Source organism: Chaetura pelagica, unplaced genomic scaffold, assembly GCF_000747805.2.
Source record: "Chaetura pelagica isolate M959 unplaced genomic scaffold, ChaPel_1.0 scaffold147, whole genome shotgun sequence".
Lineage (NCBI taxonomy): Eukaryota > Metazoa > Chordata > Aves > Apodiformes > Apodidae > Chaetura > Chaetura pelagica.
In genome coordinates, this window is record NW_009954194.1 from 4,196,471 (window position 1) to 4,217,854 (window position 21,384).

At 37.8% G+C, this 21,384-nt stretch overlaps 1 protein-coding gene across 1 annotated transcript in view; it reads right to left on the reverse strand.

The window, feature by feature from the left end:
* Nucleotides 1–21,384, reverse strand: part of JAKMIP1 (janus kinase and microtubule interacting protein 1) — a 72,600-nt gene that overhangs the window by 2,756 nt on the left and 48,460 nt on the right. Inside the window, exons 16-19 of the mRNA XM_010003112.1 lie at nucleotides 18,977–19,045; nucleotides 16,545–16,622; nucleotides 14,274–14,477; nucleotides 52–117 (exon numbers count right to left, since the gene is read on the reverse strand). Coding sequence (XP_010001414.1) covers nucleotides 52–117; nucleotides 14,274–14,477; nucleotides 16,545–16,622; nucleotides 18,977–19,045 — 417 coding nt within the window. The remainder of the gene's footprint in view (nucleotides 1–51; nucleotides 118–14,273; nucleotides 14,478–16,544; nucleotides 16,623–18,976; nucleotides 19,046–21,384) is intronic.

The window sequence follows — 21,384 nt, forward strand, 5'->3', positions numbered from 1 at the left end:
TATATATATATATATAAATAATCCACTGCAATTGTCCAGGCACTTATTTACCTTTTCCTCAATTTCTTTGAGTTGCCTCTTTTGAAGTTCTATTTTATCTTCTAGTTCTCGAATACGCTGGAACAAAAAAAAGCAAAATATAAATTATAATATCTCATTTGAAAAGTGTATGATTCAAGAAGTTTATAAATTTCTTAAGAGAAAAAAACCCCACTATTAATGTAATACTTCCTTTACAGTTATATTAGGCATGTTCAAGGCAGGATTGCTCTACGTTTCCATGAAACCATGGAATTTTAAACAAGCTGCACATTTAGAACATCATACTTAACACCAGGAAGTCTAACCATCCACAGTCATTAATCAGAATTTTAACATATCCACACAGAAAATTCCAATTAGCACCAAAACTACTTTTTCTACAACTGCCAGGACCTTTTCTGCAGAGGATACTATTACATTTAATCTTAACTCTCTATTTTCCTTTCCTATAAAACATGGCTATGCTTTTACCATATTCACAACATACCAGAAAAACAGAGCATGAAGATTTTCAGTTAATCACAAAGATAACATCCAGAGATTCAGTTACATCCTATTAAAAGAGTAACCTCTCACCAGATTTGGAGGGAATGTCTCCTTCGGCATAGTTCTCTGTATCTTTAAGGAATTTTCTTGTTCAGTACCACAAGTGATCTTCAAAAATATGACTTGTTGCATCCGCATAGCCTCATCTTATTTCTGTTCCCTTTTTTGCTTTCTAGAAGTTATTCTTTTTTGGGATTTTTGTTTGGTTTGGTTTCTAATTGTCTAGGCTTCTACACTGAGAAGATGCATTTCATGACACTTTTAGCAAATTGTACTTCTTACAGATAAAGTACGTTCATAATATTTATTGATTGATTTTATTTTTTTTTAATAGGCAGAAAACTGGGATTTCTAACATACTAACAGCCACTGGGAATCAAGGAGCAGCTTTATATTATCAGCTTTGTCCAGGATTAACTACCTGACCTCTGCCTGGCCTACATTAGCTACAGTTATTAACAGTTCCTGAACTTTGAAAGGGAAATTATAACCTAGTCTTATTTCTATACAGAGGCTAAAAAAATTAATGTAGTAGCTGCTGCACACCCCAAAATTCTATTATTACTCCCAAGTTGATTTGAACAACAGCATCTCTTTCAAAACAACACCCAAGCCTTACTTATAAACCTGGGATCAACTGAGACTGACTACCTGCATTCAGAGACCCCAAAGAGTGGGAAATGCTCCACACACATGGCAGCCCAGCTCAACTGCAACAAGGCAGCAGCTGATCCAGTTACCACATTGGTTTTGAGAATCACAGAGTTTGGCTTGAAAACTCCAGATCTAACTCAGAGCTATTCTAAAGATGAGTTACACCCAAGCCTGCAGTTTATTTTCTCCTGGGCATTCTACTCTCCACACAAATATGTAGGATGAGTCACAAGCAATAGCTGTTCTGTTGTTGCTGCTGTATTAAAACAAAAGATTTAGCTTAAATAAATGTTTTAAATATATGCAGGGAGAAGTAAAACAAAACTTCCACTGTATCATGCTGCATTGCTCTGAGATGTCCCCAGATAATATAAAAGCACAAATCAGGTTACTCTGGTGTGATACAAGTGGACGAAGCTTTGCTGTCAGAAACAAATGCCCCGAGCCTAGCTATGTTAATTTTACTTTTTCTCTATTACATTTGAATTGATTTATACTTCATCTACTCCCTTCACAAGGCAAGCCTATCTGTCAGGCAATCATCTTCATACACATTATGTACCAGGAATATTACAATCACTATAAAAAGGCATGGGATGAGAAGCAGGCAGATGCAATTACCTCTGAGATCCATGGTCCATCAGGTTACACTCCTCTCTCTCCCACTCATTTCAGTTACACAGATTCCTACCCACAAGCACAGCCAAGATCTGAGTGACAGACTTCAACTCTCTGGGGGTCCTGCTATGCTCTGTTATAAAATTTGATGATGGTGAGATAAGTGGAGAGAAGCAATAGTTTTAAATACCACTTTTCCTTCAAGATTTATCCTGTGAGATCTTTTTTCAACATCTGCTGAGAACTTGCCACCAGAAGAAAATGAAAAGATAAAAGCCTCCAAACATCTGCTGGCTTTCTCAAGCAACTCTTATTTTACAAAAGTACATGTTAATTAGGAAAAGATGGTATTTTTCAGATTTGGGAATTCCATTAATTGAGTAAAAATTGAGATGTTATTATTCCCTTATGAATTTTTAATCTTTTCAAAGGATTACAGCTATTCAGCTATTCTCTCTGGCTATTCTGAGTTGTTCTAAAAAAAAAAATTAAAAAAAAATATTTAAAAAAATGCTGAGGCTTCTGTTTTTCAATCCCCATCTATAACCCATCGTAATGGTTAAACTTCGTGAGACGAAAGACAGAGAATAGTTTTAAGAAATGTACACTTTCCTAAAAATCAATTTAAATACAAGACAACCTAGCCATTGAAAGAGAATATAAATTGGAAAAAAAAATATTATAATCCTCACAACTATATTTTCATCAGTAAGACAGAGGGGTAGGGCAGATGTTTACATCTGAATATGTAGACCTGTTCCAGACTTGCTGCTGAAGGATAATACATTGAAGACAGGTGTGTTTAAATAGCTTGTTTTCCCCTTATATGAGGGGCAATCACAGTGACAGAACATTTATGCTGCAAATGAGTAAGATTTTCTAACCAACTTCTTTACTACAGAAATTAAGAGTCTAAACTTAGAAAGAGTAGAATATGTTCTAAAACACAACTATGGTCTGCAATATCCCATCAGGTATCAAAGCTTGGTGTCGTTTACTTGCTTTCCCCTGGAGTGTTGCAGGGAGGATTATTCGGGACAATGAAGTGGGCATAGCTGTTCCCATCAATTTCCTCTGATTGCACAAGGTGAGCACTGCTATTTAGATAGCCCAAAAAATCTGATTTAACACATTTCTTTGCATTTAATTGCAGAAGTGGCCTTAAAAAAAAATATATATATATATATATATATATATGCAATATACAAGAAGGGAAAAAACCCTAATCTACATACAGTAGTTAACACATAGAAATACTTCTCCCATTGTGCCTATGTGCATGTGAAGATCAAGCATTATCTTGATCATACAAAAACCTTTGCATTTAATTGGACAAAATGGCATTAAAAAAAAAAAAAAAAAAATATATATATATATATATGCAATATACAAGAAGGGAAAAAACCCTAATCTACATACAGTAGTTAACACATAGAAATACTTCTCCCATTGTGCCTATGTGCATGTGAAGATCAAGCATTATCTTGATCATACAAAAACAATTTCTAATATCTGACTTTAAAGAAATACATGTAAGTGACATGCAAGAGTTCTAATTTTAGCACAGGAAACTATTTTCTAGAAGCAGAAAGAGATGTTCCTCAGTTAAAGTTTATATTAAACTATCAAGAAGGAAATTACACAAAAATTACACATACTAATTAAGACTGAAGGCAGGACTGCTTGATATTCAGTATAAGTATTTCCATCATTACCTACTGTTCCTTTTATTTGCAAGAATTAGCAATCAAGAACCTGGGGACTCACTCTCAGGTTTTCAGCACTTGATTAGATGCTTTCAATGAATTTTGATTTGTTTATGTTTGCAAAAGCTTAACTGTGACAACAAATCACACAGATCTATTCTATTGTTATCAAGAAATTCTACCTGTTTTCATGCTTCAGGGCAGAAATTGATGATCAGTAAGCCAAGCTTTTCCTACATTGTCATATAGAGTTACAGATAATCTAAAATCAGCACAGTGATTATGTTTCCTTTAAAACCCCTGGCACTGGTCACAGTCAGAGCGAGGATTAGGGGAAAAGTGGAGCAGTGTTGTGCTTCGTTCTAGAAATTCCTGCATTCCTGTGGTTAATAGCTGTCCCTCAGTCACATGAGTGCACCTTTTGGGGAAACACAGGATTCATTAGAATACCACTGTGCTGTCAAATCATGGGACTGTACAAAGGAATTAATTACTGTGGGCAAACAAAGAGCCACAGTTAGATAAAAATAGTGCAATGAGACTGTAACCACAAAAGAGAAGAGTGTAAACATCAGGGATGTGGATTTTTAGTGCTGTCCACCCCAACCACATTCAAAACCAACCTACCAAAAATAATGAATATTAATTTGTCATTGATTTTATTACAATAGCAAATAAAACCCCACAGAACTTTAGGACGATGAACAGGTAGATTTATGAATACTCCCCGTTACTGCCTTCACCCACATGCAGCTCTGGAGTTTTGGAAAGAGGGTTGGAGAAGCATCCACTTCAGTATAGCAGGCACCTACTTGATAAATCATCCTTCCACTAGCAATGAACTTTTGCTGCCACTTCTGAGTACATGCTTGTCAGCACCCAGAAAGCAGCAGGGGCTGAAAGGGCCCTACTGCTGTACTGAGCAGCAGATGGCTCTGCTGGCCAAGCTACAGCTGGAACTGCCACTTCAGCTCTGTCAGCCATGAGGCTCAGCTGTGAAAACCACTTGCATTTCCAAGCAGCTACAGAACAAAGATGCTAAAGATGCACAACATGTGCCTTACTTATTACTTAACTGCAATTTGAACAGAGTTTTACATTGCACTATAGTTTTTCTCTTAATAGTAGTTATTTATACATGATACATGCAAAGGCAGGTGGCACAGCTATAACCCTGCCGGACAGCCTATGTGTGCTAACCACCAGGTAAGAAAGAGAGCATCCAGAAAGTTAAAGCAACTAAAGCATATATTTCCTTGGGAACTCAGCTGTGCCAAGAGAAGCATATGACTGCAAGTCTGTAAAAGTACCTCAAATGCAACACCACTGACCCGTCACCCAGCAGAGCTGTGAAAGGGAAGGCAACCATCTGTTATTTCCAATTGCATAAATGATTTTCACTGACTGCAGTGATCATACACTCCCCTTCATCTTCAAACTGATGCTTAAAGAGCTCCCAAACACAAAGGGCTGTCATATGGCCCAAAAGTCGGAAATTAAAAATTTTTTTCAGTGGAAAATGCTCATAATCCTAATTTCACCTCCCAGTGGGAAGGTTGTCCTTCTGAAAAACAGGATACATTTCTTGAAGCGCAATTACCTGCTTAAGCAATTACTTCACTTTGGTAAATTTGGATGGCAAGTGCCTTTAGTGTATATCTTCCAGCACTAGTAGGGAATTTAAAACAATCAGTTCTTCCTTTCTGAGGTAACAGAGGGCTGAAACACCAAGATGGCATTACACAACATTTTCACTCCCAATAGTTCTGACCTTCCTCCAAAAGAGGAGTCTCCAAGTTTGCATGAAGTATTGCTCTGTAGATAGTACCTGAGCTGGCCTATGCAGGACCATTTCAGACATCTCTGCACTTACAGCTCGGTTTTCCATACAGATCCTGGAGATAATGGCTGTTTTCCAAACACACCCAAGCTCAGTAAAGGCTAGATAATCCTAGACACAAATTCATTCTTGTCAAGAATCCCTTATACAAAGGTGCAAAAAAAGGGATGATACAGTTTTAAAAACGGCATTAAGGGCAATGGACCCCCTGAAAGCCATTCAACTCAGAGGCCAGGTCCAATTGAATGGTATTAACACATTGCTAGTGGAGAACCAGCTGGGTACTGATTTCAAAAGGGAAATTTCTGCAGTTTTTAGCATCAACTAGATCCTGTGGCTACACTGAAACTTCAAGTTTGCTAGTCACATTTCTGGGACATCTGCGGAATCAAGGTTTAGGTGAAACGCAAGCAGCACGATGAAGGATGTGTGCCTGGAAATATCACTCTACTTTTACTAACAGAAATTCCAATAGCGCAAGTTTAGAAAACTCATCTTGCATTATAGAGCACAGAAGCACAAATAATGAAGCTGATAGTGGAAATGATATTTCACTTCCACTACTTAACATCATTGAACAATTTAGCCAAAATGCAAAAATTGCTCTATTAAAAAAAAAATAAAATTCTCACAGAGTACACATGAGGTATATATGCCCAAACTGTTACATCAGCAATTCATCTACATTAATTACTCTTTCCATTAATATAGTACCCATAGTAATGGAGCACAGAAATAAATGGAAATCCTTCTACCGAGTTCAGTGAGACTGGATTGCAGCCTCAGAGCCACCCTTTTCCTGCTGGAGGTAATAAATCAGCCCAGTAATGATTTACCATCATTTTGAGAGTTGGGCATGGGAGGAACTTCAGCATTACAAAGAAAGAAAATTTGTCTGAGATGATATGAAGTGCCCTCCCAGTCTAAGATGCTAGGTCCAAAATTTTCCCCACCAACCAACCAACCAACCAACCAACCAACCAACCAACCAACCAACCAACCAACCAATATACATACATACATGTTCTTATTTCCTCATTTGTTTTAGTTTTTCCTTCATGATACCTCAAATTCTGATGAGAAATGGGCCACGTTTCTGTACAATTACACGGTCTCTTACACTGTTTTTTTTACCCAATCTCCCAGATACTTTTTTAGTGGCAAACACAGAATCTGAGATTTTTTATGCTTTCTGTTTGTTGGATAGTGATGTGGCTAGATGAAGTGGACTTCTTTATCCAAGCCTTTTGTAATCTCCAATTCACTCAGCACCTTGGATGGCTTCAAATACTGAAGTTTTGCTAAAAGGGGAAAATGCTACCAGGAAAGCAAATTATGTGACAAATTTAATTTGCCAGAAAATAGGTGTCAAACTGCAGAACTGATGTTCTTATTCCCTAGAAAACTACCCTAGTAAAGAGCCCTACTAGACAAATATGCTGTTTTACTGAGGGCAACATCAAGAAGATCAGTTTAGCTGGCTGCCAAATATGCTCCTTGCTATGCTACTATAGTTGTGAAAACACACAAATGTACTAATCAGGGGGTTTAGAAATCACCTTAACAGTGTCTGAGACACACTCTTATTGGATTAGATTTACATTCATCAGCAAATCCAAGAAAACAATTTGATAATTTTAGCACAAAGCAGACAAAGAAGGATTTGCTAAGCTGCTTAGAGCCTCAGCTCTCAAATGTTGGAAAGGTTCAGGCTGATGCATATTTACAGGTTAGGCACCATAGATGGACTATGTCAGACACAAACGGTGTTTTGAACCCTTGAAGCCAGCTTGTGATCAAGAATGTGTCTCATTCTGGAGCCAAATTTAGCAAGGGAAATATTTTATCAATCTGACAAAGGGAAGAATCAATATTGTTTCATTATGTCATTATTTTAAGCAGCTTCTCAACACTATTAAGACACAGGTATGTAAGATCTTTAATAACGTGAACAGCATAGCTATGTTACATGCATAAATTGAAATACAATGAATACAAGCTGACTTGATTTTAGCTATTACTCAAGTCCATAAGCTGACGGATAAAATTCCTTAATGAAAATAAAGATATTATTTTATTGGGTTTTTTTTATTGTTTACCTAATATATTTTAACAGCTGTTTAAAGCCTTTATTGTGTTTACAACACAATTTGCATAGGTAATTTCTGCATCTGTTTAATCAAGCTGTTGTATTTGCTACTGTAAAAGGTCTGGATTCAGAAATCCAACTGCTCTTTTAAGTCCCATATTCCTAGAATAAGATTTTGCACAACGGTCATAAAGAAGCAGGCAAGCACACTGAAACAGTTAGCTTAAGCTGGTTTAGCTGCCAAGTTGTTTTACTTTGTGAATGAGAACTTAATATAAAATTCAGCCATCTGAATATGAGAATAATAGGTAATTTTAGATACCTCTCTGATTCTCACCAAGGTCTTTCTCTACATAGCAGGTAAAAATTTCATTCCTATGTTTTGTAGTCTCAACCATGATTATCCAATTACTAGTTACTGAAGTAGAATTGTTCATGTTAATCTTTTTTATGCATTTGTAGTGTTTTTGCTGTCCTGAGGAGAATGAACCTTTTAGCAGCTGCACTGATGCATTTCTTAGTATGAAAGTTAATATGTATTCAATCACACTGGTCTTAGTAGTAAATTAGTTAATTTTATTAACTCTTCTAGCTTAAGATAATTAGTATTTTTTATAAGCTGATATTGAATGTGTACATGAAGATATGGATTAGTATTTACTCGTAAACTTGGTTTATTATTTTTAAAACTGAGAGATTTTGAATTTATGCTATAGTAAAACTACATAATTGATTTATATCTTACAGAAGAATATCAACAGTCCAATTGCTTTTCATTAGGGAAAAACTATAATTAAAGCCACATTAGCCTAATATATACACAGAATGGCTACTGTAAATCTATGTGAGCTCAGAAGACAAAACACATTCAGCACCTTAAAATTGACTCTTATACAGCCTAGACTCATTAACTGGGGGGGGGAAGTTTCCATGTAAGTAATTTTATACATATATATATATACATATATATATATTGCATATGAAAACACATCTAATCTTTACTTTTGTAACAAGTTTCACAAGTTTTAGACTTGCCTTTCCTCAGCTTCCACTGGCCTTTCCTAATAAATGTAAGGTGTTTAGAATTTCAGATGAGAGGATTTCAGCATTCAAACTTCAGATAAGAGTTTTCTTGATTCTAATATTACATTAAGGCATACAGTTGCTCTTAACCTGAGTGCAACCTCAATCACACCTTGTTTAGGATGAAGGGAGCAGACCTTTCAGCTATATGTTGTAGATATCAGTCCTGCTGCCCTCACTTAATAAGACAAATAACATCATTAAGGCAGTCAGCTAAGCAGGCATGATTTGATCTGAAGCCTGAATATACAGGAAACACTGTAAGACCAAGATACAGAAATTGCCACAATTAACTCTCATCTGCCATGTATGCAATTTGTGGGAAATTGTGACATTGTCATTATAGCAGCAATGATGTTTTGAAAGACTCAACATTCACTCCTGCATGGCAAATCAATACCACAGGTCAGCTATGATTAACCTAGTCATGATCTGCTTGATGAATATAGATTACATTTAAACAGCTATGAGATTAGATGCCATAAAGAGTAATTCATTGATATAAAAAACGTGTATCAACAGCAATCTATTATATGTTGAACAACAAAGCACAAAACTGGAGGCATTAGTAATTGCTATAAACAAACAGAAAACATCGCTGATTGCCCTTTGTGTTCCTCTTCATCTATAGTATGTAAATAACTAGGGATGAACTTTGCCAGCAACTTAATGCTTCAGATTTAAAATAATGACAGTAAACCAGATAACTTCTATATAGATTTGGGTGTAAAGTGATCTGAGCCTTATCCCAATTATTATTAAGTAACCTTAGCAGTAACACTTTTACCTACTTTCTGACTTGAGTGACAAAGCTGTGAGTTTTTGATGAAGCCAGGCTCTCTGGCACAAGACAACAAGCCAGAGGAGGTGTTGTCATTAATTTGTCCTCTCTGACACAAAGCAATGTGCCAAAGAGGACAAATTTAAGACACCACCTCCCCATGCCTGTCAATGAGGTACACTGAAGATAGCATCCTCCCTTCCTCTGTGAAAAAAAGTGTCCTACTCATGGAAGAATGGCATCCACTATGGCTTTGTCTGAGCTATAAGCAGTAAGAACTTGGCTCTTCAGGTCAGGAAAAAAAAAAAAAAAAAAGGAACAAAGAAACTTAGGGAAGTAAATCAGTTTGTGTTTCTTGATTTCAAGTTATGTTTATATTTTAACATTTCAGAATGAAAAAGGACATGACTGATTCCGGCTTTTCCTTGGTGCCCATGAAAAAAGCGCCTGGGGAACCACATTCACAGTGAATCCTTCTCTGTGGCAGTGACATATAGAGGTCAGTTTTGAGTTATAACTGTTTTGTCTTAAAGGATTGTCCTATGTCTTCTTCTAGGCAGAGGTTCAAATAAAGTAGTAATTGCTGCCTTTATTACCAATAAATAATACAACCTGGTCATAGGAGTAAAAGCTATAGTTTAAAGAAAACACAGATAAAGTATTTCCAGCTATATTCCAACTATTTAGAACTGCAAGCTGGATACTTTCAGCATTCCACAGAAGTGTTAGTTCAGGTCTAGATTTGAAGCGATGGTTTGTTTTATTCTGAGGAACTGAGCTTCACTCAAGAATATTCTAACTCAAGTTAGAATAAAACATGCCCAGCTTTGTACCACACTATGATCCAACTCAGAGAATAAAATGCATCACACTTTTTGATGGCACAATGAACTGAAACATCTTTTCTATTTCTTCTTTCTCACAATTTATACAAAGATAAGACTGCTCTGTAAAATTATTGGATTACACCAATAAAATCTGTCAGATTCTTTCTGATTGGCAGCAACCATTTTTGGAACTTATGTGTGTCAGCCTGCTGTCCTTCAAGGATTTTCTAGCTTTGTTTTGTATTTAAGATAAATTAAATGAAATCAGAATAAATTCTGTTCCTATTATAAAATTTCTTTTATATGTTTCAATACTACCAACAGTGCAATTTAAATTAAACTATCCTAATTTCCTGGTTCTGATCACTTTCTGCAGTTTCTTACTCCAGAAGTAGCTACAGTCAAACCAAGAGATACATTTCAAGTTATATCCAATTTGGTTTATATAAGGCACAATTTCACTTTAAAGCATTTATTAATCTCAGCAGTCAGGTATTCTTACCATGATGCTGTGTGGACTTTTTTGTGTTGGCTTTTTGGATGCAGTTGGCTCTTTTTGGGGGGGAATTAAGGGACGGTTGATTTTGCTTAATTAAGAAGCTGATGTAACTACTTCAGAAACAGATGCTCCATTTGAAATATCTTTTTCTCAGAGATGGTTTTTATAGCTACACCTTTTTTTCTGTCTCTAGAAATGGCTCAGCATGTTTTATAGATATATATATATATAAATATAAAATTACCCTATTTATCAGAACCTGCTAGTAATGATCTTATTTTCCAAAATGCACGAGTCATGTCACTGCACTGACTTGAGCACAAGTGTTACTTTTAAATTAATATTAACTAGATACTGATTTATGAAAGCTTGTAATAACAGTGTAGCACAATAGTGCACTTTTGAAGGCAATATATGCAGGAACAGCAGTTGAACTGCACATACCCTATGGCTAGAAGCAAATATCACAAGCTGCTCATGACAGATTTTTAATTAACATATTTTGCCTCCTCCAAATAGAGAGGATGATGTAAATCATAGCACCTTCTCTGACTTAAAGGGAATATTGTCTACATGATTCAGCTGAGGGTCCGTCCCCTAGACCTGCATGTTCCACTCTGGGTTTAATAAAAGCATTATATGCCTTAGCAAGCAGATCTAATCACACAGTCTGTCTAAATTGGCTCCACAAAGGCCTAGTTTCCTTAATACACAATGGATATACATGAATGGTTTCATTTATACACTAATGAACAATAATAATGGGGGGCTATACATGCCCAAGATGAACAGACCTACCAATATAAAACAGGGCCTGGCATCCTAAAATACATTTATTTCACTGGAACAAAGTCAATACCCAGTGGCTAACAATTAAGGCTTTATATTGGACAAAGAAGTACACATAAAGCAGCTCAAACTCATATTTGGACAACAGGTTACCCAGTTTCTTATGCACATCTCTGTTCTTTTCAGACAGTACGTTCCCAAGAAAAAACTTGTACTTGCTCTGTAAAACCAGTATCTCCCAAGCTAAATCCCCAATGGCCTTGCATGATGCAGTTCTCCTGTCATGAAACCCTGCAGACCCTCCTGAAGCATTCATCACATGCTTTGCCACTTCTGCATCCTGCACTTTGGTCTAGGATCATTTACTTGCAGAAGGAGAGAACTCAGCTTCTCCTCCATCATCAGGTTTCCTTGGACCCCCATTCATTATGTCTGACACAGAAACTCTGACTCAGAAAAGGTTGCAACCAGTCTGCCAGGATAAGCAGAGATGTTATTTTGAAGCCCTTGTATCAGGCAAATCAGAAGTTAACAGAAGCAAAAAAACAGGCCTTCTGGAAGTGATCAAATTTCCAGAGTTACAGAGAATCTGGAGTCTTTAAAACACGGTTTTTGTTTCAGGGAAAGTTTGAGAGTGTCTGTAAAAAGAGCATTCTGTAGTAAGTCCTGCAGGCATCATTCTTCATAACCTCCACTTCAGCAGAGTAAGAAGGATGATGCATACTGTAAGGGCACTGCAGGCTGTACAAATATGTCCAGGTCTAGACTACAGTTTTGCCAGAATAAAGCGGAATGGATGTTTGCTAATCCCACAATGTGAACAGGAGAAAAGAGGGGATTAATTTAATGTAGCATCTAGGGATGCTAGTTGCTCTGTGGAGCAACTTCATCCATACCTTAGGATTCTGTCAACACAGAGATACTCTCATTTCTGTAGCATTTCAGCTTCTGTCATTTTCTAGTGTACGTGAATGCAATTCTATAAGAATTAGCCCTGTGACACTTTTGATCCATGCTAGGGTTATTCGTTTGCTTGTTTTAAAGTTGTTGATGTTTACATACAACTCCTAGGTTATCTGTGTTGATCCCTGGTCCCATAAAGACCCAAAAACACAACTTCCAGGAAGAAAGTAACTGAGAAGAAGAAACTGAGCAAAGGATATAGAATACAAACTGTTAATCTCCTGTACCCTTGGCAAATTATAGAATCATAGAATGGTTAAGTTTGGAAGAGTCCTTAAAAATAACCAGGTTCCAACCTCCCTGCCATGAGCAGGGACACCTCACACTAGACCAGACTGCACAAAGCCTCATCCAACCTGGCCTTAAACACCTCCAGGGAGGGGGCTTCCACAACCTCCCTAGGCAACCCATTCCTACACACCTTACTACCCTCATGGTGAAGAATTTCCTCCTGACGTCTAACCTAAATGTCTAACTTCTTTCAGTTTAAAACCATTACCCCTTGTCCTGTTGCTGCCTTCTCTGGTGAAAAGCCCCTCTCCAGCTTTCCTGTAGCCCCTTCAGGTACTGGAAGGCTGCTACAAGGTCCCACCAGAATCTTCTCTTCTCCAGGCTGAACAGCCCTAACTGCCTCAGCCTGTCTTCAATAGCAGAGGGGCTCCAGCCCTTTGATCATTATGCAGGCTTAACTTAGAAGGTCTGTCCAGGTGCTCCCCCAAAAATACACTCTAAAAAGGGTCACAAATAGGTCCTAGTCAATACTCCTTTAAACAGATTCAAATTACAGGCCTGGTAGAAGCAAAAGACCAAACTGTATCTACTCTGATGATATTACTTAGGTGTAGAAGCATCAGTCAATATACACCATCATTCCTTCTTGTTAAATGTCATTGATAGATAATAGTTGCCCAACTGAACAGGACTGCATTAATGTTCTGAATAAAACATCCACAGTCTTGTTTGGAAATTGGATTTTTTGAGACTGGCAGAAGACCCCATTCTCACTAATTTTCAGCTGCACTAATAACATCAAGAAAATAATTTTTGGCTCCACTTTCAATTACCAAATTTCATGTTTTTACTCTGCTCTCTCTTTCTGACACTTTCAATGCCAGCTGGTGCCTCCCTTGTCCAGCTTTCTGCACACCATTACTAATCTGACACTTATTAAAAAAATAATCAAGACTTGTTCCTAGTCACCTGATCTCAATTTTACATGTTCCTAATCAAGGGAACACGTGAAAGAATAAAAGAAAGGAGACTGACAGGAAGTTCTAACATTGGGACCAGAAGCACTTCTCATGACAGGAGATGAACACAGCAGTGGTGGGTCAGTACATGACATCAGCTGTAGTCTGTATTTATCTACTAAGCCAATCTGAGCAGAGAGAGTCTTGAACTGAACTAAATGCAGTTCTTGCCCCAGAACCAGCATCTGAAATAACAACATCTTGAACACATCTGCATAACAGTATTTGACATTTACAATAGCTGATTCCAGGTTTGAACGGTAATTAGTGAGAGCAACTGGAGGGCAGTCCTTAAAGTTGCAACAAGCTCCTAAGGAGTCAGTCCTGTGGAAGGCTGTGTGGCTGTACACACATGGAACAGATGGTGCAACAGGACCTTGTAGTGAGACAGTGACTCATCTTGTGCATGTACCATGCCCACCACAACCAGATCCTAACACTGCCCGTCTCCTTGACGTGGGAGCAGTACACAGAACAGACTAAGTGTAACTCGACAAGGTGACAGTGAAGTGATGCTGCTGCATGGGCAGTGGCGGCAACCACAGAGGTAACACCAACAAGGAGGTGGGGGGAGAACCAGGGTTACCTGCTGGGCCTGCTGCAGCAGCTCCATTCGCTCGTGCAGGATCTGGCTGTCAAACTCCCTGCTCTGCCTCAGGATCTGCCGCCGCACCTTCTCCACCGCAGCTCGCAAATCCTCCCGCTGGGCTTCCGTCAGCGACTCGCTCGCCCGCCTTCCCGGATCCTGCTGCAGGGCATTGTACAGCGTGGCTTCCAGCTCCTGGATTTTCTAAGGCAACCCAAATCACACACAGACAGGCTGCCATTTGAATCTGGCAAGCAAACGACCCACCAACAGCTAGAGGAGAAGACTAGCAAGCGAAGCCTTAGGCAGGAGGGGAGGACAGACAGACAGGTAGACAGAAAGCAGCAGTCGTGAGCAGTGAGGAGCATTCCACACAGAGTACACGTAGCCTCCTTACACCCAGGCAATGCTTCCCATTCTAGTAAATTATTAATTTCTTCTGTTTAAGGAAGGTTCAGATGATAGGTCTGTGCTTAATACGTAACAAGATCTGCAGCCTCTGATACTGAACATCCCAAATTAAGGCAAATTAACAGATGATTTTGAACTGCAAGTGAATTGCTAAGCCATGCTATAAAACAAAAAGTCTACAGAGAGGACTGTGACAACGGAACTCTTACTGTCTCCTTCTCTCTGGTCTTGCTGTCCTGCCATCTATTGCTCAAAGTCTATGTCACAGAATCACAGAATCCTAGGGGTTGGAAGGGACCTCGGATGATCATCTAGTCCAACCCTCCTGCCAGGGCAGGACAACACAGACCACATCACACAGGAATGTGTCCAGGTGGGTTTTGAATATCTCCAGAGAAAGAGACTCCACAACATCTCTGGGCAGCCTGTTCCAGTGCTCTGTCACTCTCACAGTAAAGAATGTTTTTCTGATGTTTACGTGGAACCTCCTATGTTCCAGTTTGCACCCATTGCCCCTTGTCCTATCACTGGACATCACTGAAAAAAGCCTGGCTCTGTCCTCCTGACACTTGCCCTTAACATATTTGTAAACATTGATGAGGTCACCACTCAGTTGCCTCTTCTCCAAGCTAAAGAGACCCAGCTCCCTCAGCCTTTCCTCATAAGAGACATGTGCCACTCCCTTAATCATCTTTGTGGCTCTTTGCTGGACTCTTTCAAGTAGTTCCCTGTCCTTCTCGAAATGAGGGGTCCAGACTGTCACTGGTTTAATTCCAAGTTACCATAAGCAGTGAAGAGATGAATGTTTGTATAGTTGCATACATTAATCCTCCATCAGTCTCTTGCCATTTGCCAGATTCATAACCAGATTCTCATGCACTGGTCAAAAACTGCAGCACTTTGCAGAGCTGAGAGCCCAGGAGAAATGGGCATTCATAAGGAGAACTGTATTCCCAAGACTGAAGAAAGAAAGGAATCACAGCAGTGTTTCCCTGATTACTGGAGTTAGTATGATCCTATCAAAAAGCAGCATCCAGCCTGACAACATTTGGATCAAGAGTATCTGACAAACTTCAGCCCTCATAAAACCTCTGTGAGGTATGTAATTCTATCCATATTAGTGATGCAAACAGCTGCACAGAGAGGTTAAAAGGCTTGCCCAAGGTCACAGTGCTAGAAATAAAGCCTGCTTACTTTTATCTCTCACCTGCTCTAAGCACTAGAGCTTGCTTTTTTTCTGTAAACATTTTGCCCATAAGAAATATTTACAATGTAAAATAAATTATCAGGCCATTATACTTTGACTCCCTGAAGTCCCACTATTAACAAAGTTGGGTGTGCAACTTTACTGATTCCTAGATAATTCTCAACTGTTGCTTAGCCTCAAAGAAGGCAAAGGTGCATCTTCCCTTTTGAAAGCTAGGAAAGGTATGGTTGGATAGGACAGCACATAAAGGAATTGTATAGGAAGAACAGGCATTTCCAACTTGGGATATGTTTGCAGCAGTAATATTTACAAACACTTAGGAAAAAGCAAAATTCAAAAAGCTCTAGAGTAATTTCTAGTGTAGTTTATCAGTGAAAATTTTGTGCACACATGGACCTGCTCTTCCCATTCCAGAGGTACCAACAAGATGTTTACATATTTTAGAATGAGAAATATAATGCAAAAACATTACACTTCTAAATACTATAATCAATTTCCTAAGTCTCCATTTAAGTAATATTTGATTTTCTAGCCTGGCAGAAAACCAAATCACTGGCAAAAGAACCCTATTTTAAAATAAAATGAACACAAACACACACGCATTTTATCAAATTTGTTCAAACATGAAAATTTAATTACTCTTTTTTTCCTACCATGTATGCCTGGTCCAGAGCTTGCTTCCTGTAGTCGAGTTCTTCCTCTAAATAACCCTTCTGTTTACTGAACAGGTCCTGAGCAATCATAAAAACAAGAGAGTGTTTGTTCTTTGTCCTAATTAATGAATAATCATAAAAGTCAACATTTTTATGTGAGTTTTCTACTTCAAAGCAAAAAAAAAATAATAAAAACGATAGCAAATTACCACATTCATCCTAAGGATATTTGGAATATCACATTTACAATATTAGCACTTAAAATGTGTATCATATTAACAAGTTGTACCCATGAAGCATAGACCTCTACACCAGTGCACAGACCTGCCTTGATCTGACACAAATGCACACAAAGGCTGGAAGGTGAACGGGAACGTGTGTGCATTTGGTCCAACAGTCGTTACTCACACCGGGCAGGCCAAGGAAGGAGAGAAACACGAGAGGACAATTCCCTGCTTCTCTGAAAATATCCAGTGTGCAGCTCTGATGAAACAATGGCAAAACCATTCTGTCAGCTGTCAGTGCAGCCCTGGCATAGAATTTGCCTAAGCATGAACTATGATGATGGATTTTCACTCCAAATATCTGGTTTAAAACAAATCCATTCTGATCAGCAAATTAATGCTTGGGAGGGGTGCAGAGGGTAAAATTACTACAGATGACCTCTCATTTATTAAGGACAATTCATAATTGGTGACAGCAGCATCATATAAGACCAATATTAGAGAACTCAAAGGACTAAGTTGATATTTGCTCTCCATATAAGAATGATAATATCTGTTATTCAGGGTTTTTTGGAAACTTGGAGTTCTTTTAATTACCTATCAACTAATATTGAAAGTAGAACCAAAGTTTAAGTCAGACTTTGATCTTGGGGTATAAAATCGATTATCCACAGATCGGCATCTATTGCTATTATAGCCATTTTAGAGTATGCTAGTTCAGCTGCTGGTTCAGAAGGCGAGTGGTCTCGTACTGGTCCTGCTGGACATATTTCTTAATGCCTTGTGGGCATCTCCAGAGCTCTGTAGAATGTAATATGGAAGTAGACACAATGTTTATGCAACTGAATCCCACACTGACTACTTAAGTGGCATTATTTTCTTATGAGGGTTACAGCAACAGCTACATAGCTGTTGTACAAGGTGCAATACTACGCACAGAGTAACGTGCCTACAAGTGTCTGAGACCAGACTTGCCCCAAAACTATAGTCAGAGATACCAACAGGTTCCAGAACAGTAATGCAGCTGCTCCAATCAAGTTGCTTCTGCAAAAACTATTGTAAAATTTGGTCACTAAAGGCAAGAGGGAAAGAAACAAGAAGAGGATCTCAAATTCTTAACATGGGTTCCAAGGACAACAAAACTAGTGCTCAGCCCTTCTGAAAGTGTCATGCTAGAATATTATTTCTAAACTCATTTCACAATTGAGTCAGTTATTAGCAGTGCAGACTCCTGGATTGCCATGCTAAACAAATAGATACAGGGCTATCCAGAGTAAGGCTGAAAATCATCACATACAGTAAGTGGGTAGGTAACAAACCAAGTTAGGTAGGAAACATTGTTTTCCAGTTCATTTTGTAAAATAATCTGGTATTTGTGGGCATTTTCACTCTCCAAAACCTTTGCATTTTTCCGTAACAGGAGTTAAAAATAAAGACATACCAAATATGCAAATTAAAATTTAAAAACCCCCTACGTTGAGGAACAGAGAACACAATCTGACCACTCTTAACCTCCCTGTCTCAGTTTCCCATTAAGACGAATGTAATGCTGATCATTTATCCACCTGTAAAAGGTATGGCAAGGATTAATCAGCAATTCATAAAGCCATTTGAGGATAAGAAACACAATATGCATGGTAAACCAATAAAACCAAACACTGATTCCAAAACACTTCACTCAACATACAGTAAAAATGAGGTCAGTATAGCACTGGGTTTGCTATACAAGGCAGAACTGCTTTTGAGAAAACTCTGTCTTTAAGCATAAGGACCTTGGGGCAAGAAACATCACCTGGAGTAAGAGATCTTTACAACTTGTCCAGAAGCTGACTACCAGAGAGCAAAGGAATATGTTTGAAAATTCTACTAAATGACCCCAAGATTAAAAAGACAATGCTGCTGCCAGACAAATTAGTACACAGAGAAAGTACAAAGGCAATTTCACACTGTTTGCTTAATATGCTCTATAAGATTATATCATTGTATCCTAATTTATACATATTTTTCTATTTCTGTTCTATATAAATTTGATAGTTCCCTCCCACTCAAAAGATTACAAGCAATGCAACCTCTTGCCTATTTTACCATGAAATAATCTCTGATAAGCAGAGAAAAGGAAAAAAAAAACAGTCAGTGATGAAGTTTCTGCACATTACCTTGAGTTTAGTTTTAGCTAAATGAATTGTATTTTTAGTTATTGTTCCTTACCTTTTCATTCTCAAGGTCTAACATCTTCTGTGTCAGTGCAGCTTCTGTCCCCTCTATCTGTTTTAACCACTGCATGAACATAGCAGTGTGAAAAGCAAAAATTTTAAAAAAAAAAAAACCAACAGAGCTTTTCACAAACTTTTTACTGAATATTTTCCAAGTTTGTTGCTAACACTCCCAAATACATGCTTCCCCCTTAGTCTATACTCATTTTGAAGTTGCATGCGAATGAACAGGTTGTGAAAACACAGGAAAAATGGAGGACTGCAGAAACATGCTATAGGCTAACAAGTGGAGGCTGTTTTCCTTCAATAAATTAAAGGGGGTTTCGCCCTGTAAGGTTCAAGGTAGAAAATAAACTTGTGTGAAGAATGCAAAAATTAACCTGAATCTTTCCAAATTGACATACCCAATGCTTGTTGGCCTGATTTGCAAAACCATAATATGTTTTCAGGGCACCAGTCCTGCATTTTTCAAGGTGGCAATTTGAACAAAAGACAAGGTAGCAAACTTTATTTTACCCAGTTTGCTGCACCCTTCCCAAGAAGAGGCTCACTTCTGAAACATCAGTAATATAAAGGGAACAATATAACAGACAGACATATGGAAGTTCATGCAGTTTCTACCATGAATCCCTGAACATTCCGGTGATACACAAAACAATCACAGTTAAGAATGGCCGTTGCATTCCAAAAGTAAAATTACATATGGTAATGGCTAAATGCAGGGATTGAAGGTTTTTGCTTAATTACTAACCATCACCAGAATTGTGTTAGCATTCAGCACTTCAGTGTGTGTATTGGAATTGATGGGAATGCTCAGTTCTGAATTGTTTTATTACATTTCCTTATTCATCTACAAAAAGATCAATGGCTAGTTTACAGAGAGTTGAGTTTAGATTAATGCTGCTTTTTATAGCACCAGCTTCCATTAAGACCAGCTGCAGCTTTGCCACTGATAATTTTCACTTTCCTCAAATGCTTTGCTTAGTAACACTAGATTGTTCCTATTTACTTTAATTCTTTTGGTAAGCAATACACATCGGCTTTTTAAATTTAGGGTTTTGGTGAGTTGACTGAAGCTCAGAGTCAAAGGAATTAATGACATTATTCATTTTTTCCCCAAAGATTTAGATAGAAAATCTGCAAATGTAAGTTTACAACTAAGCAAAATGTAAATTCTTAATTTGGACCTTCCACTATTTAAGAGACTGGTGGATAAAAATGGAAACTTGCTTTATCTACTTAGTAGGTTTTGCTTTGTACAGAACTGAAAAACTGAACAGGAATACCATATTCCCCAGTGACTCTATTCTCACCATCTTTGTTTTCTTCATTCTAAAGGTGATAGACTGAAGATACTCCTAAGGAAAGCCTCACCACTGCAAAAGGATTTGGCAAGACAGTGAGCATTTTGAACATTTAAAATCACTAGAAACAGGAAGTTTTCAGCATCCCTCAGAGCTATATTTGCCAATATCTCAATATTTGCCAATATCTCAATATTTGCCAATGAAAGATTATATACAAATATTAGAGGTTTACTTTTTTTAAAGGTATTAATAATATGCCAAACTAAAGGTTGATTCTGATCTTCCTATGTCTGTGAACCTTTCAGGAACCAAGGGGCACAGAAGAGACCAGTATATATTCAGGACTTATAGTCAGTTGTAGCAATCAAAACTTCCCTTGCCTGGCAGGGAAATTATGGCTATATATGTTAATTTCTTGTAATTAAGGAACTATAAGAACGTATATGGGAAGCTGTCTGGCCGTTATCTAGAGAGACATCTGAGATGGTTACATTACATTAGAGAAGGCATTAAAGTTGCTTTAAATTTCCTTTAATCACAGTTCAATATATGCACCCAATAGAACTTATGTTAAAACAATCATCCAATCCTACTTAATTACTTGTCTGATTTTGTCTGTGCTGTAGAACTCAACATTATAAAACATGGTTTCATGTTTGTTTTTTTTTTAAGGACAGCACAAGACTATTTTCTGTTACTTTTTGTCTTAGCAAACTTAGAACATGGATAGTGCCTTCTGTTATGGAGAAAACCAGTCACTTGATTAGCCTGTACCTCAAATGTGCACCATGAAAAACAGAATAAATTTTCATGCTTCCTAGAGTGCCCTTTTGATTCAATTTGCTATTGGCTTGTATTTATTAGGTTACTGAGAGGCACTTCTCTAAAATGACATAAAATGGATAGAGTCCACAGATAATAGAAACTACTTTCACATCATTCTTTAAAAGCAGTCTATTTAACTACAGAAGATAAAAATCAAATCTCTGTCTTTCTGATGGAGTGTTCAGTTTCTGTCAGAACCAGATTATGTGGTAAAACCACAAAAAAAACCAAAACAAAACCAATAACAACAACCAAACAAACCACCCCCCCC